At 32.4% G+C, this 17,246-nt stretch overlaps 1 protein-coding gene across 2 annotated transcripts in view; it reads left to right on the forward strand.

The window, feature by feature from the left end:
* The first annotated feature begins 235 nt into the window (after positions 1 to 235).
* The window catches only part of LOC148280865 (insulin-like peptide receptor), a 29,433-nt gene continuing 12,422 nt past the window's right edge, over positions 236 to 17,246 (forward strand). For both annotated transcript variants that reach the window (XM_088227672.1, XM_088227673.1), the window contains exons 1-2: positions 236 to 1,065; positions 16,638 to 16,837. In XM_088227672.1, the coding sequence (XP_088083798.1) occupies positions 664 to 1,065; positions 16,638 to 16,837 (602 nt within the window). In that variant the 5' untranslated portion in view covers positions 236 to 663. The remainder of the gene's footprint in view (positions 1,066 to 16,637; positions 16,838 to 17,246) is intronic.

A 17,246-nucleotide genomic window follows, 5' to 3' on the forward strand; every position in this document is an offset into this window, starting at 1 on the left:
TGTTTTTGATTGGTTTCTATTTCATCAGCGTTTTTTTTCCAAGTCAATTGACAATTTTATTGATTTCCGAAAATACTGACACGGATAAAAGGGTAACGTAATATTGATTTATTTAAAAACCGGCTACATGTCATTTTAATTGCAGATTGCCGAGTGAGATGTCAGTGTGATAAAATTGCAATTAATTGTGAATGACAGGCGGTTTAATTTATTCCTTATCGGCTTACGGCGGGTCAGTCTTCGTAGATCCTCTCACCCGCGACGCACGCCGCGACTATAGTGCATTGTATGGTCAATAGTCAATATCGATACTGATATATGACCGCTCGATCTCCGCCGTGCGCGCTCACAATACGCGATTATTGCGGGAAGCGAAATCGATACAGCGGTGTTTATTGTATACCTACTGTTTTAAAAATAATTTTAAAATATGGTGCGCCAATTAGCAGTCATGGCCGATAATTTATTCACTCGATAGCCTACGATCCATAAATGTAAAACAAACGTCGCCGCTTCGAATTCCGTTCTCGAAATTCAAATGTGAGAAAAATGTAAATTGCTACATTTGGCGGTAGTTCGGAATGGTTTAAACGGCGCGAATGTCTGCTTCTGAGGACATGTCATTTGTCGATAATTCCTAAATCACGGTCAAGACATTGACTAATGATGAATTTTTCCGAGAAGATATTCATCGCGTCGACGATATATTTGCTGTTTTGTGTGTGTCTGTTTCGCGCCCAGAAATTGGAGGGAAAAGTGTATCCAAATCAAGGAATATGCAATTCGAAGGATATAAGAAATTCGCCGAGGCAGCTGGAAAGTTTGAGGAATTGTACAATTATCGTGGGATATCTTCAGGTTGTGTTGATGGAAGATTTGCCAGACCATGCTTTCGACGGTTACTCCTTCCCAGAGCTGAGAGAAGTGACTCAGTTTGTCATTTTCTATCGAGTCGAAGGCTTGGCTTCGTTGAGTCAACTTTTTCCGAATTTATCCTTAATAAGGGGCCGGGAGCTGATTGTCAACTATGCCCTGATTATCTATGAGTTACCACAGCTAAAAGAGGTTAGTTCAGTGTCTATTTTAAATCAAAATATCACCTTGTTAGAAAATATCTCGAAGGTACATTAGTAACACCAATACCTTTATTTGTGGCGTAGCGGTGTAAAACAAAAATGATAAATCACAGGTACAAATATTGCTTCTTATTTATGTTGTTAGGTTTTATTTGTTTAAATTGTATTGTTGTTTTATGTCGCTCCGGTATATTTACTTTTTTGACGTCTGGCGTGAAGAAAAGTTATATTTTTTTAGACTCGCATTTCTTTTGTTTTGAAATGTGTTCGATTATTCTTATGTAGGTAGGCAGACACTGTTTTCATGCAGTTGGAAATAATTTTTAATTACCTCTATGCATTAGAATAATTTGAAAAATTGTGAAAAATTCACGTGGATTTTGTGAATAATTTCGTAGTTTATCTTTTTTTACGTATTTTGACTTTGAAAATGATTTTTTTTTTGTTAATCGGTGTGTTGAAACCGGCGAGACTGACGATTTGAATTCTACGATTTTAATGCAACTATTTATGTTAATTATAAAATTTGATGGATTTTTTAAACACCAATAATTGAAAAATACCAATGGAATCAACACACATTTTTAGTTGATAAAGTGTGAAGATAATAATTTTAGAATATTAGTAATGAAGGAGTTTTTTTATCTTATTGTCACAACTTTTTATATGCCGTAAGGTAGGTAATATTATTGTAAGTACTTGCTATATTCAGAATCTATAGAATGTTTAGTCAATGAAATAAAAAAAATATTACCTACTTTTTTTTTACACTTAGTTTAGGTTAGTTTAGTGGTAAGCGCAATTGACTGCCATACATCCCGGGTTCGATTTCTTAAAAAAAATTAAAAACGTTTTTTTATATAGTTAGTTTCTCGGTACGAAATTTCACAATTTCCCAGAGTTGATTGTGTGCACAAATAATCGAAATGCACCACAAATTACCTACCAATCTGGTACTTTATGCATTATGGGGATAGGGTACAAAGAAGAATCGTTACGCTTGCTAATGACATTTTGCCAATTTTTGAACATCCAAATTTATATTTTTCATATTATGTTAATAACATTTGTATAAAACCACTCACCGACTTATCTGTCTACCGGTTTCGAGACGTATTACATACAGAATATGGTGAGTCCGTTTGTTGTGTTAAAAATGTCGATTGAACGCGAACAGAAAGAGGTTTCGAAAATGCTCACTTTCGTAGACTTGACGTTATATTTTGAAGGCTTGTAATCAAATGAAATAATTCACGTAACGTAAAAGCAAATACAATATCTTTTGTAACAGAAAATTTTCTTTCGAATGACGTATAACCTTTACCATTTTAATTTACTTTTGATGCTCATTTTTTAATTAGGAAAAAAACGGACACAACTTATGTTAATACCTAACATTATACTTACACATGAGAAAAGACATTAAGCTTATTTTTATTTATTTATCTCATTGTACATGATGTACCTAAATTGTACGTTGGCGGGCTAATTGCCAGATGGCAATTTCGTCCAACCAACCAATAAAATAACAGTTTTATCTATATAATTCAAATTATAAAAAATATTCAATGGAAAATAAAATATAAAGCTTAAGATGGAAATAACAGTATCTGTAGATAAATTACGTTAAATGAATAATATTACTGAAATGTGTCGGTCTCGTGGTGTAATCAGCGCGTTTGCCTACCATGCAAGAGGCCTCGGGGTCGATTCCCGACATGTTTGATATGAAATATTTATTTGAAGGGGTGTTTTCACATTATAATGTTTCATAGTCCCTGGACTGGTACCTGAAGCGTAGGACTGATCATTTTACTTTCATGTAACAAAAATGATCAAGATACGCTGCGATTGGTGTGCCAATGCAGTGCCCTATGCACTGTTAGGTGTGGAAAGGAAATGATGATGATTATGATTGCTCAATACAAAAAGCACAGAGGAAATATTTGCATAAAGCTAGAAAACAAAAATCGAGACCTCTTGCAGGGTGGCCAAAAAATATTAAATAAGTAACGGGTCTCGCTCATGTCCTATGTGTTCGGACCTTGCTTAAATACGCATTTTCTTATTTCTTCATATTACATTCCTTAGACACCCTAACACATTTGATGCTTTGTTGTCCTGTTCTCGGACATCAGTGTACAAATCGCCATGACTTGAGATTTGAGAGACTCCCAGGGGTGATATTCTAAGCGCTCTCGCGGCCGTGGAAAACACTTTTATCTCGCATATGTTTTATTTAATTTATTTATTTTATTTTATTTGGGAAATCAACAGTTCTACATGCATATTTTTAGTAAACAAACAGATATAGTGTATACACTCAGAACTAATAACAGATTTCCACATAGTATACAAAGTTAGTAAAGAAAATATATTACATATCAAATAAATACATACAATTTATGCATGTAAAAATGTTATTTTCATGTACTCAATAATCAAAGATTTTTTAAATATTTATTTTAAGTACGTTAAGTTACTGTAAATTGGGCGGGATTAGGACAAGAATGCTTGAAGAGAGGATAAGGAGGGGAAGGGAGATGTACATATTTATTATTATAATGTCTACTAAGTTACATAATGCATTTTTAGTGTAAATTTTAAATCTGACCGAGTGATTTTTGTGTAATCTATATTTTTAAATTTTGTATTGTACATTGAAAAAGTCCTACGAAAAAAAGCATTTTTAACATACGATGTTTTACTTATTGGTACATGAAACAGGTGGTACCGTCTACAAATCCTGGCTGGCACATGTATTGTTGTATGTAAATACACGAGATAAAAGTTTACGGCCGCGAGGGCGGTTCAGAATAGCACCGCAGGGGTGAAATGATGAATCTTCTCTATCACCTAGAGAGTAGTTAGTTTGGGGATGGGTATTTATGTTTTCCATGCGACTAATTTTTGCTTCAAATATGGCCACACTCATGATTAAACGTCAAAAAATATAACAACGTAAAATCAAACACGATGATTTATTTTTTTTACAACAGAAAGAAAAAAAAAATTGAGAAGGGAATTTGGATGTCTAGGCGTTTACAGGGCTTATGATCTGTCATAGGCTTGTTTAAGTGGCACTTTACACACTGTAACATTCATCATTCTGCCCATGTTTAAACATCCACATTTTTTCAACTCTTCCATCTGTCGACTTTTGTGAATTAGAGGAGCTGAAACCTTTATCATGTGGTTGAGATTCAGTGGAACTGTTGATGTTTAAACATGAGCAAGTTAATGTTCTTCATCTCTGTTGTAATATGTTAACATAAACAGCTCCCCGGGAAGTTGAATCCAGTCCTTGTCTACAAAAACTTGGACAAACTCAAAATATTGTTGATAAATCAACCTGGTCCATGACGAAGCATAGAAATTAAAAAAAAAAACATTTTCAGACGTTGCCTAGTTTGTAGGCGAAATAATTCAATTAGGTGAATCTCACCCGCATAAATAAAGGTTTTAGCTCTTTGACTTCACAAACATCAACAGATGAAAGAATTGAAGGAACATAGATATTCAAATATGATCAGATGGTAAATGTTACACAGTGTCTAAATGGGGCGCTTAAACCAGCCAGTGACAGGTCAAACGCCCTGTAAATGACTAGAATTCCATATTTCCTTTCTAAAAATGTTTACTCTCACTGTCGCAACAAATTTAGATCGGAATAATACCTCAGGGAGGAAATCCAGCCTGTCTGCAAATATTTGGACATTCTTAAAACATTGATGATGATTTTCGTTTAGAACATTATTGCGTCCTTAATTAGGTTGAATTGACCAAACCGTATAAGTTTTATTTCTGTGTTTGAAGCAGTTGTGTACACCGTTTGACGCTTAATCATCAGTGTGGCAATTATGTGAAGCAAAAAAAAATTGCATGAAAAAAAAACATCTTCAAATTAATCAATCTCCAGATCCAGAATACCACCACAGGTATCTGAAACTCAGCTTACACCTTAAAGGTTATCAGGATACTGTAAGACTTTTTATTTTGCTGACTGATATTGACAAGTCTATCCTTTGTGATATTAGATGAAACTTATATCGCATTATTTGTAGGCCATCGGATAAAAATACAAAGTGTCTAATATACTTTTACACAAAGTTAATGCTAATCCATAGAATTAAGAATAGTCCAAAAGGTTCGTAGAATCATATTTGAATACATCGGACTGTGTCTAATAATTCCCGCACTTAGACACACTTTCGCCGCGCGCATACTTGAATTCACCAAGTAATATTGCCAGATCGCGAAGAATATAACCATAACACAAATGTAAGGTAAAAAAAACAATTTGTTAACTTTTCTAAAATTTTATTGTGCACTCGGAAACATTGATTGACACAACAGAGTAAATAAGTAAAGGGTCATTTAATAAGAGTAATTGAATTAATGAACTTTGAACTTAAAATATAAAACAAATTATATTTTACATAAAACGGATATTTTTATATCATGTTAAATGATATTTGACAAACACATTCATTTGATAATTACATATGAAATGTGATTGCATCCTGTTTCTTTAAGATTCTAGCAGTATTTCTACACTTTAAAAGGACACAACACGGCATGGTTAAATTCGAATCAGGAGGTGCGTACTGAGCGACGTCTACATAAAAATAATTCGTCAAAACGTAAACCTACTAATTTATGAGTAGTTGAGTCGCCTTCTGTTTGATGTGCGTATGCAGTTTCTGGACTATTCTTAATTCTATGTGCTAATCCTATTTTTAAAAATATAATTCTTCCCGAAATTGAAATTTTCGTGCAACCTTTTACTTTTAGTAGTAATGTTTTGAATTTTCAATGTCAAGAAACTTTAAACTTGACTCGCCTACCGTTTGCCATTTCTTATCAACAAGTAAATGTTTAATGCCCGTGTTAAATATAAATTACAGTGATTAGTTTCTCGGCAAGTTCAGGTTTTACAATTTATTGCTATCGATTTAGGAGCGAGTCAAATTGTAAACAGTCTGTATTTGGATTTAAAAAATATATTATACAATGTTCAAGCCAAAGGTCGGCGCTACGAGAAATTGGATATAAAAATGTTTTCTTACACGTGGTAAACATTGAAGCATTTAATTGTACGGCGAAATGTCTCAAAAACGTACGAAAAAAAAACTTTGTAAAAAAAAAAAAATTCAGAAATGTCTCCGGTTCAGATGAGTACGTAAAATAGCCAATCAATTGTGTGTTGTGATTGATGTCCTATTTATGGGTAGCCATGGTAAGCGTGTTTTGAAGGGTACCGGGTTCTCTTTTTAAATATTATAAAAACTCACAGACTTGAACTCGTGACGGAAAAAAACAACAAAAAAAAATTGGCTCAGCTTGATAGTCTATTAACAAAAAAATAAATAAAAATAACACTGATCTTCCTCATTGTACGATTTTAACTAAAAAAATAAATATATGGAGTCAAGTCAGTGTTTGATTAAATATTTCGTTTCTTATTTAATTGGAGTTCTACAAAATAAATGCTCAACCCTGACGATGGACGTCTAAAAAAAAATATTTTTACTAATTACTATAACGTTTAGAAATAGACAAGTGAAATAGAGATAAAAGCACTTTTGTGAAAAGTGTAAATAATCAAGTCTACACAACAGTTGGAATGTTTTTGACTTTACAAAATGGGAAACAATTATTTTTCATTTTGTACGAGTATATTAGTTTAAAAAAAAATCATAAACAAGAATCTAACTATGCATTTGACCAGTTTCAATGATTTTTAAAGTACCATAAGATTTTCCCAGTGCTGTGGGTGTTTTCTGCAATTTGAGAAATGCCGTTTTTGTGATCGACACCATTTTGAGAAGGTGATTGATACAGTTTTTTGTATGAAAGCGGTCTGGCTGTTTTTAGCAAAACATAGAATTGACCTTACAGCCTCCGATAACATTAATATAGCATTTTTTAGAAATTGTGGACTGGCTGCTTTCTGCATAACTACGTTTAATTGATTTGTAGTCACAAAGTTGTTTTACCAGCAGGACATTACAAAATTCAAAAAATATTCACATACGATTTTCGCCTTAAATTTTATGACAAAGAATGTCGACCTCTGTAAATCGTTTTGTTAGCTCACAAATATGGCACGTTTTTGTCACGCCTTTATCATAATTCATTTTGTGTTTGTAATGTTACAAAATAATTATAATAATAAATGTTATAAAGTAACCGATGAAAACATGTTTTGTGTGTCCAAGTGTCCGCCAGTACTCGTGTACTTACGTTATGCGTAGTATTTTTATATTTATTCGCTAATAATGTTGGTTTGAAAAGTCGTTTTACAAAACCTTTTAAAAATACACACACTTTTCAGTTAAAATGAATTATCAACTAGTTAATCATTCCCAAAAAAGGCAATCAAGTTAAAAAATGTCAGCCTAGTAGTGTAGTGGTTGGCGCATTCAACTACCAAGATTCAGGTCTCGGATTCGATTCCTAGAGGGTCGATATAAAATATTTGTTAACAATGTTTATATATGAAGCGTAAGACTAATCACCTTACACGCCCTATAACAGATGACTGAAATACGCTGCATATGGCTTTGATGATTTGACGCATATTCGTAGTCCTGTTTTCTGAAAGATATTCTAATTACCGTAAAGGTCAACTCAAAATGTTTGTACGGAGATTTCATTTTGTATGTTTATATTGATATATTTTAAAGAACTATGGAAATCGTACAAATCTACAGATAGATGCATGAAAGAAATATGCATGTTCAAACATCGTAATCATTTGAACTGCCAATGATAGATTTATTTGAATAAAAAACAAAAAAAAAAAAATGTTTGTAGCACTAACTTTGTATTTTGAGTTTGTCCAAATTTTTGTAGACAAGGACTGGATTCAACTTCCTGGGGAGCTGTTTATATTAACATATTACAACAGAGATGAAGAACATTTAAGAGAAGGTAATATAGAAGTCTAGGCATTTACAGGGCTTATGACCGGTCAATGGCTGGTTTAAGTGACCACTTTACACACTGTGTAACATTCACCATTTTGCCCATATTTGAACATCTATATTCCTTCAATTCTTTCATCTGTATATGTTTGTGAAGTTAAAGAGCTAAAACCTTTATTTATGCGGGTGAGATTCATCTAATTGAATCATTTCACCTACATACTAGGCAACGTCTGAAAATGTTATTTTTTCAATTTCTATACTTATTCATGGACAATATTTTGAGTTTGTCCAAATTTTTGTAGTTAATGCTCTTCATTTCTGTTGTGGTATGTTAATATAAACAGCTCCCCAGGAAGTTGAATCCAGTCCTTGTCTACATAAATTTGGACAAACTCAAATTGAAGACTGAAGTTCTTCTTTGACCTTACTGCATCCGATAACACCAAGATCGCATTTTTTTAAATTGTGGACTGGTAGTTTTCTGCATAACTACGTTCAATTGGAAATAAAAGTTATAATGTAATCTAACTGCATTCAACAAACTTTATATTTATTTATTGCGTTAAAAAAATGTAAAGTAATCTAGGGTTATTCTGTTAGAATCTATTCGCGATAAGATTTATTAAGACCGAGTCACCTAAAAACCTTTTCTTTTTGTACGTTTAATTTAAATTTAATTATTACTACAATATTTTATTTCTATGTAGGATGATACGGAGAGCAAGTATGCTTTTTTGTTTTTGGCATTGTATTGAGTAATATACGGAAAATACAAATAAATGTTGGATCGAAAAAACCCTGACATCGGGACACATTAAACCTGCCTTTATTTTCAAGCAATACAACGTACCTTTACCATACTGCCGAAATAACAAAATCAACATATTTCATGGTTTTATATTTCGCGAATATAATTTTAATTAACAAGTACACACGTGCAACTTATTTTGTATTGTTTATATTATAAAAGAAATTTAAAAAAAAAAAAAACAACAACACATGAAATTCCATATATTTTGTAAAATTCTATAATGGAGAATATATATCTTTATACATATAATTCATCTGTACGTGTGATATCACAGAACTCCTGATAAACGGTTTAACCAATTTACGTGCGGTTGTCAGCGAAATGTAGATCTTTGCGCTGCGCGTGTTCGTAGATATTAAAATTCTCAATCGAATATGTTAAAAAAAAGTTAGAGGCATACATCTTTTTTTCATCGACTTACCAGGGTTGCATTCGACGAAAATGCGAATACAAAAAAACTGGAAGGATTTTGTTTTTTTGTGTTTAAAAAAAGTTAGCATTTTAATGTTTACAAACAACATTCGCATTTTATGGATCTCAATCAGATTCTTTCCTTAACTTTCTTATAATTTCTTCCCATTTACTTCCTTTTTCTGAATTTTTGGTGAAACTTAGATAATATTAACTGACATTTAATGCATTTTTGAAAATAGCATTCATGAAAAAAGTTCACCCCTGTTGGTGAGAAAAGCATGATTTTGACATTTGAAAAAATAATTCTATATTTAAAAAATAATTATTCAATGTTTTGGAACTCAACCATAAACAAGTGCCTTGGCACCTACTTAAATTCAATATTGGAATATTTATAATTTTTAGTTCTGGAATTCAATCATAAACATAAAAAAGTATCTAGGTACCTACTTATCTATAAAAAAAATCTAAGCTAATAGCAGGCAAGCCAACGTTCGGGCAGGACAACGTCTGTCGGGTCCGCTAGTATATTACGTGTATATATAAAAATGTATCGACTAATATCTACAAATAGCATATTTTCAATAATGCATCTTTGTTGAATAACCATATAACATAAATCAAAACAAAACTAATTTGCCTATGATTTTGCTTTATTTGTTAATATATTTTATGGTGTAATGGCAGTTGTTATTTATAAATAAATAAATAATATATTTGTGAATTTCGACATGCTGATTTTGATCTAAATTCAACCGGACAGCGCCGCAACGCACGCACGTCGGTAAACATTAAAAAAAAGTAAATGCTACTGTAAGAATACGAAAAATAATACATTATTAAAATGGAAACATTTAAAATATGGAAACCAAATCTCTATCGTCATCAAACCCTCATTTTGTAGAAAATTTATTTTTTAATTTGAGTTGTCTAACCTATTATGCTTCTTTCCTCGAGTGAAAACAGGTGCATTGAGTTTACCAACCATTTACGATAGGTGACATATTCTCAAGTAATAAAATACGCTTATTTATGGCGTAAAATAGGTAAATGGATTCAGATATTGATTAAGTGCATGCCGTGCACCGTCTTATAGATTGCAATGTTTACACTGAGCAAACTTAATGCATTTTATGCGGCATTTGCTAATATTTACATTTTGATGTGTTACTCGGCATATATTTTATTATTTATATCTCCCGATGACGCATAAGGTTTGCTATCGTTTCGCGCGAGTATTTGGTACTGTTATCTGCGGTGCTATTCTGAACCGTTCTCGCGGCCGTAGAAAACACCTTTATCTCGTTTACATACAAAATTCCTATTCACGCCAAAACTAGGTTATAAGTGATACCCGACAGTTACGACAGATACAATCAGTATAAAATAATTTCTAATTAGATTTTTTGCTTATAAATAAAACATGAGTAACAAAGTAGAAATATTTAAAAAAAACGATATTCAATAGATTTACAACTGAAGTTATGTGAAGTTAAGTTTTGCCCCTTCTGTCACAATAACTTCGACCTTCCAATATTCAAGAATTTCGTATTGTAACGGTTTGATAATAATATTTCCAGATAAGAAAATGAATCGTATACTGAAGATAAAACATACATCAAGTGATTAACTTAAGCCGAAATGGAGTGATGTGACTTTAATCTTTTTACCAATGATCGTCACTATTCACCCGATAGTAAATATGAGGGGGTTAAATGCAAAACCGCCACTGTGCATGATCACTAACTAAACCAGCAGCATAAATACTATTTATTTCAAGTTCAATGTGCAACTTGTACGTGGTATAACATGTAGCGAAAAGACTATTGATTTTAAGTTGAATGTGCACAAAAAGGGCAATGCACCAGCAGGCGGGGACCATCTTGAGAGGTTTAATTATCAAATAAACAGCTGTTGATTTCGAGAAGTATAAAATGGTGCAGGTTGCTAATAAACCTGTTGCTTATCACCATTGTTGCAAAGTCCAAGAACAATGGCGAGTGATAACTACTTTTAACGACAGTGTGGATATTTGTTAAAGATATTCCATCTTTCTTGCATTCTGCTTCAAGATTATGGCGTTGTAAACTGAAAAACGGGCACTGAAATAACAGATGTTCGATACTCTGTGAAGAAATATCATCGCATGGACAAGAGTCATCATTCCTCAATTCAAACCTATATAGGTAACTTCTCATGGCTCCGTGTCCGGTAAAAATTTGGGTCGTTTCGAAAGTACTTTGGTGATGACGACGAAAGTTTGCTGCATCAGCCAGCGTTGGGAAACATATTTTAGTGATTTTACCTGGGGAAAAAGCGCGGTAATGATCCTCCCAACGCTGCTGCGTATTTTGTTTTATACAGCGTTTAGCAAAGCTAAGAGGAAATTCTGAGAAAAAAGGTGTCGTTATTTTAGAATTTGCGGCTCTTGCTATTATTTATCTGCTCTCTCATTTCCTACGGTACCAGCATGTCCTCTTATCCAGCATATTTGAATAATCACCCCTCTGATTTTAAGATGCGTGATTTTACTCTGAATATCTACAATTAATGGATTTACCGACCGAGTATCAGTTATAGCTTATAACGCCCGAACGACAATCTGGTAATATTTTTGCAATAACCCACCTCTCTTGTGATTGTTTAAATAACCATTAGAGAGCTTTTTGTGTTGCGAGTAGTTCAGCCTGAAAAACTGAAAGAAATTGTCTTATTTAAATCCGCAATATAATTGATTGATGAAATCAAAGACAACGAGAATACCAGGAAAGAACATTTTAACTACCTGTCCCGCGGTTTCTTTCAATAACGTTCGTTCCAGAGTTGCAGAGTCCTTCTTACATATTTTTTTAGCAAAAATAAGAGGAACCTCCCCAAAATCAGGAGCCCTTTTAAAAGGAAACGTAAAAAATGCGAAATTGACTTTCTTTTATATTTGATAATAAAAGTTTTTTAAAGGCTTTATATTCTCAGTTTTAAAAAAAGCTAAATATATACAACTAACCTAAGTATCAAAGGTGCACTTTTGTACTTATAAAATTGTGACATAAATTTACAAAAAAAACTCACTCACATGTAGAGTTGAAGAAAATTACATGAGTCGTTGTTCTACGATCATGACGAAATGAAGTTTCACTAGAAAATCAATGTCAAAATATCCTTTTAAATCCATTAAATGAATGTGAAATATTTAGTATAACATGTAGATGTGTATTATGTCAAAGGCAAGTAATAATAATTATAAATGTTGCAATGTCTCAGTAAAATATTTTCCATGTTTTTTTAATAATATATTCCACAAACAAAATTTCCAAAGGAAGAAGTTTGAATGGAAACAGTAAAAGTTTAAATGTGGCGGGAGAGCCATAAATAAATACTATTTATTAGTCGATACTTTTTCACTCGTCTTTGTAATTAAATTACCGAAGGGTTTTAAATAATTTATAAAGCAATCGAGATGGTCACTCGACTATTGTCGAGTGGGTGACAAAATGTCACATGTTTCCAGCATAAGGCCCCTGGTTTTGTTGGTCATCCCAAAATCAGTGATCATGGACAGTAAATACTATGTAAACAAATTAGAATATGTGTATTTAATAATACGTGAGAACCTGACTTCAGTGTGTTTTTTTATAGGAAAATCCAGAATGTAGCTCTCGTTGACCTCACGTACCTACGCCCACTTCTACGCCGCGATTATGAACACGATTTAATCGGTATATATCGAGACGGTATAAACTAACATCGATATTTATATACAGAAATCAGTAAATTTGTATGAAAATTCAATGTATCTCCGTCGGTAACCCATAATTAAACATATTATTTTTTTCATACAGAAAACTTAATTTTACTTTGTAAATAAAAGTGAAGATAAATTTTAACTTCCCATTAGAATACGAACCCTGGGCTCCGATTGCCATGGGAAGTTAACATTTATCTTTAATTTTATCTACAAAGTAAAATTTAGTTTTCTGTATGAAAAGCAGAATATGCATACATTTTTTTCTTTTAAACATATTCAATTACAAGTTACCGATGAAGATACTCGAAATATTCATGCAAATACTCATTTTCGTACACAAATATCAATTTTTCTTTATAGACAGTCAAAATTAACAAAGTTATTCTTAAATATCTAAAAAGGGAAACATAATTTTCTGTCTGAAAATATGTATATTTGTATGAAAGTTTGAAGTGTAATCGCCAGAAACCTTTAGTTAAATAATTTCTAAAAATATATTTGATATAATTTTCGCACAGACAATTTCGTTTTGCTTTATAAACAATTGACGATAACTCTGTTAACTTTTTATTGTAATACGGGCCCTGACCTAGTAAACTTGTCAAGTGTTCATGATAAAAAGTAAACAAAAAAAAGTAAACAAATAAAGCACCGTTTTAACATATTGGTATACCTACCTTGTTGTATAACAACGGATAAAAAATATATCATGTAACTAAAGGCACATTTATTGTTTATTTTTACCTATATTCTTGGACGCCGCAAAAACGTAGACCCTTAAATAAAAAGAACGAAGAAAGATAGACGCTTTTAAAAAATGATGCTGGCGTAGAGCGTTGCGGATACCATGGACCGTCCATAGGACTAATGGCTCTATAATCCGAGAACTGGGTATTGAATAGCGTCTTTCTTCTACTATACACATCCGTGTTCTCAGTTCGGTCTCGTAACGAGACGAAAAGATAATATGGAAAGATTAGTGGTACGACGATGAGTCGACGGAACTCGATCTCGCGGAAGAAGTCCTACCAGATGGACAGATTTGGTGACCGAAGCGACTGGCGTTCCTCTTCAGGAGGCCTCTAGAAGCGCTAAAGATAGAAGCGGATGGACGGATCGTAACGACGTACTTCTGGACTAAGAAGAAGAAGAGTTTGTTTATGAAGGACTTAAACTCCTGATAATTAAGAAGTGACCTCGAAAGCAATCGACTTGTAAATAAAAATTAATGTGGTTTATACAAATTTATAAACAAATAGTTTAAAATGTCATACCAGAATGTGAAAAATGATTTTGATATTAAAAATATAAATGATTGGTTATTTGGGTTTAAAAAAAAAAAGGATTTATGAAGTAGTGGCGATTCAAATTTCACTAAAAATTATAATATGTCAAAAAATATTTTGTAACACTTGTTTTTAACATGCCAAATCAGCAAATATAATTAAACATATGAGATCATTAAAACAGTAAGTTAAATAAACTGAAAAAAGATTCCTCGAAAAAGTGTTTCCTACTTTTGTCTGAATGACTACGAATGTAGACTAGATTAAACCAAAGCACCGATTACAATAGGAAGTTAACAGAATTATCTTCTATTGCCTATAAAGTCAAACAGAATTTTCTCTACGAAAATGTTTATATTCGAATTTGAAGTATATTCCATGGGTTACCTGTAGTTAAACATGTCTGAATAAAATTGATAGTATTTATTATCTTCGTTACATATATAATTCCTCTGTTTGTGTGATGTCACTGTACTCCTCCTAAACGGCTTAACCGATTTACGTGCGGTTTTCAGAGAAATATAGATCTTTGCGCTGTGCGTGTTCGTAAATATTAAAATCTTCAATCGAATTTGTAAAAAATAAGTTAGGAGCATAAATGTTTTATTCATCGATCTACCAGGGTTGCATTCGAGGAGAATGCATTTGCAAAAAAATGGGAAGATGTTGTTTTTTTTTGTGGATAAAAAAGTTTGTTTTTGAATGTTTACAAACGGCATTTGTTTTTTGTGGTTCGCAATCAGATTCTTTCCCTAAATTCATTATAATTTCTACCCATTTATATTTTTTGTGGAATTTTTGGTAACACTAAAAAAATATTAAATTCAAAACATTAAAAAAATCGTATTCCTACATAAGTACACCCCTTTGTTGGTAAGACGACCGGAGTTTTACGTTTGCAAAAAGAATGCCATATTTAAGTGAAATATAACCAATGTTTTTTTAATTCCAAATCTCAAAAATTGAATATTATGTTTTGATTATTTTTTTACACAGTGTTACACTGTGGGATTCGACTTTGCAAATGACAAAAAAGCGAACAAATTAAACCACATGGCATATTTAAACGCAATAAAATAACATCGGTAAACAGAATCTTATAATAGTAATAAAGTTTGATGATTTCACATAATAAAAACCTTTGAACAATAACAATATTTTAATATCTTATTTGAAAACAAGAATGATAAGAAAAATTAAAAGACAACAAAAATACGGTAAAAGCTCTGAAATATTATAATGTAGGCATAATATATAATCATAGAATTAAGAATAGTCCAGAAGGAGCGTAAAATCATATTTGAATACATCGGACTGTGTCCAAAAACCCCCTACTTTGCCCAACTTAAGCCGCACGCATGCGCGAAATCACCGCGTAATGTCAGATCGTGAAAAATATAATCAAAAAACATTTGTGTTAATAAATGTTCGATAATAAAAAATAAAACAAAACAATTTTTAATTTCTCTAAAATTTTATTGTGTTTGCGGAAACAATGATTGTCACAGCAAAATAGATAAGTAAAGGGTGATTTAATAAGAGTTATTTAATTAATGAACTTTAAACTTAAAAAAATAAAACAAATTTAAAACAAACCAAAATAAATTTGACGGTCACAAAATTGAACGGCCAAGGTTTAGTGGAAAAATACTGTCAAATCGTTTTCAAAATATTTTCGTTTTTTTGATGATTAAGTAAAAAAAGTCATCGTCGAACGAACTCTCTGATTTAGATTGCTTAAGCATTGATAAGCATAATCCATTCCGTATTCGGAAATAAAACAATACTGGGAGACGTGAGTAAATAAAGATAACCGGTAAACATAAAAAAAATGACACCATCTTCATTATTCTACTATTAACGTTTTACTCGCCAACATTGGCGGGTTGAATTTTTAACTAACGTTTAAAGAGTTTTACTATTCACTTTTAGTTACTATGGATGAAACAACTTATTCTTTTTATTTTTGACTATTACTACAGATTTTTTACTATTACTGACGATCATACAACCGGGCCTTAGCCAATCGGCGCAGGATAACGAGGTATTGCACACTGTTTTAGGTTTTGCTTTGGGCAACAACAAATCACACAATGACGAAACAAAAAGATTGAAATGTCAAACTCAATGTCAAATGTCACTTAGTATATAGTTTATCGAAAAATTGAATATCGAAAACCTTTTGCTGATCTAGCTAATGGCAGGCAAGCCAATGTTTGGGCAGGAAAACGTCTGTCGGGTCCACTAGTATATATATATGTATATATCTAGACACCCTAACTTACAAACTATACCCTGGATAATTAATTGAATCGACTAGAAAAAAATATATTTTTATTAACAAGCTTAATCAGGGGAAATGTTTCGTTTTAGATTGGACTCAGGTCCTTGACGATAATCCAGCGAGGGTCAGTGCGCGTGGAAAAGAACCCCCACCTGTGCTTCACGGAGACTGTCAGTTGGGAGAAGATCACGGGGAGAAAGACGGGGCATTACTTCGGAGGAAATGGCCAGTCCATGTGTCCGGGTCCGGAGTCGTGTCGTGGTTGCGATGATGGGTGTTGGAATGCCATGTAAGTATAAGCGATTGAAAACCTCATGTAAAAAACACTAAATGGCCATTTTTTTCTGTAAGGATATTATTTGATTTTGTTATTCTTTCTCCATGAGTCCATACAATTGAGGGCATTGAAAGCAAAGATAGCAAACTCCCGTTTTGGTGTTTTTGAGAAAAATAACAAAAACTGCTACACTAATGCCAAAGAGTCTTCATGTTAGAAATATTATTTTCACTCAACTTAAACTTTAAAATACTAATAAATTAACTTTAATAGAAATACGAATTCCAAAAACTTTCTTAATATTTGTTTGGCACGGCCATTTTGAAAATTTAAATTTCAAGCCTGTCATTGGTCGAATAAAATGGCTGATGGATATTGCTATGCTTTCAAACGCTATTTTCAAACTATCGGAAGTATGATT

Source organism: Micrasema longulum, unplaced genomic scaffold (assembly GCF_059751315.1).
Source record: "Micrasema longulum isolate JH-2025_06_02 unplaced genomic scaffold, ASM5975131v1 h1tg000522l, whole genome shotgun sequence".
NCBI lineage: Eukaryota > Metazoa > Arthropoda > Insecta > Trichoptera > Brachycentridae > Micrasema > Micrasema longulum.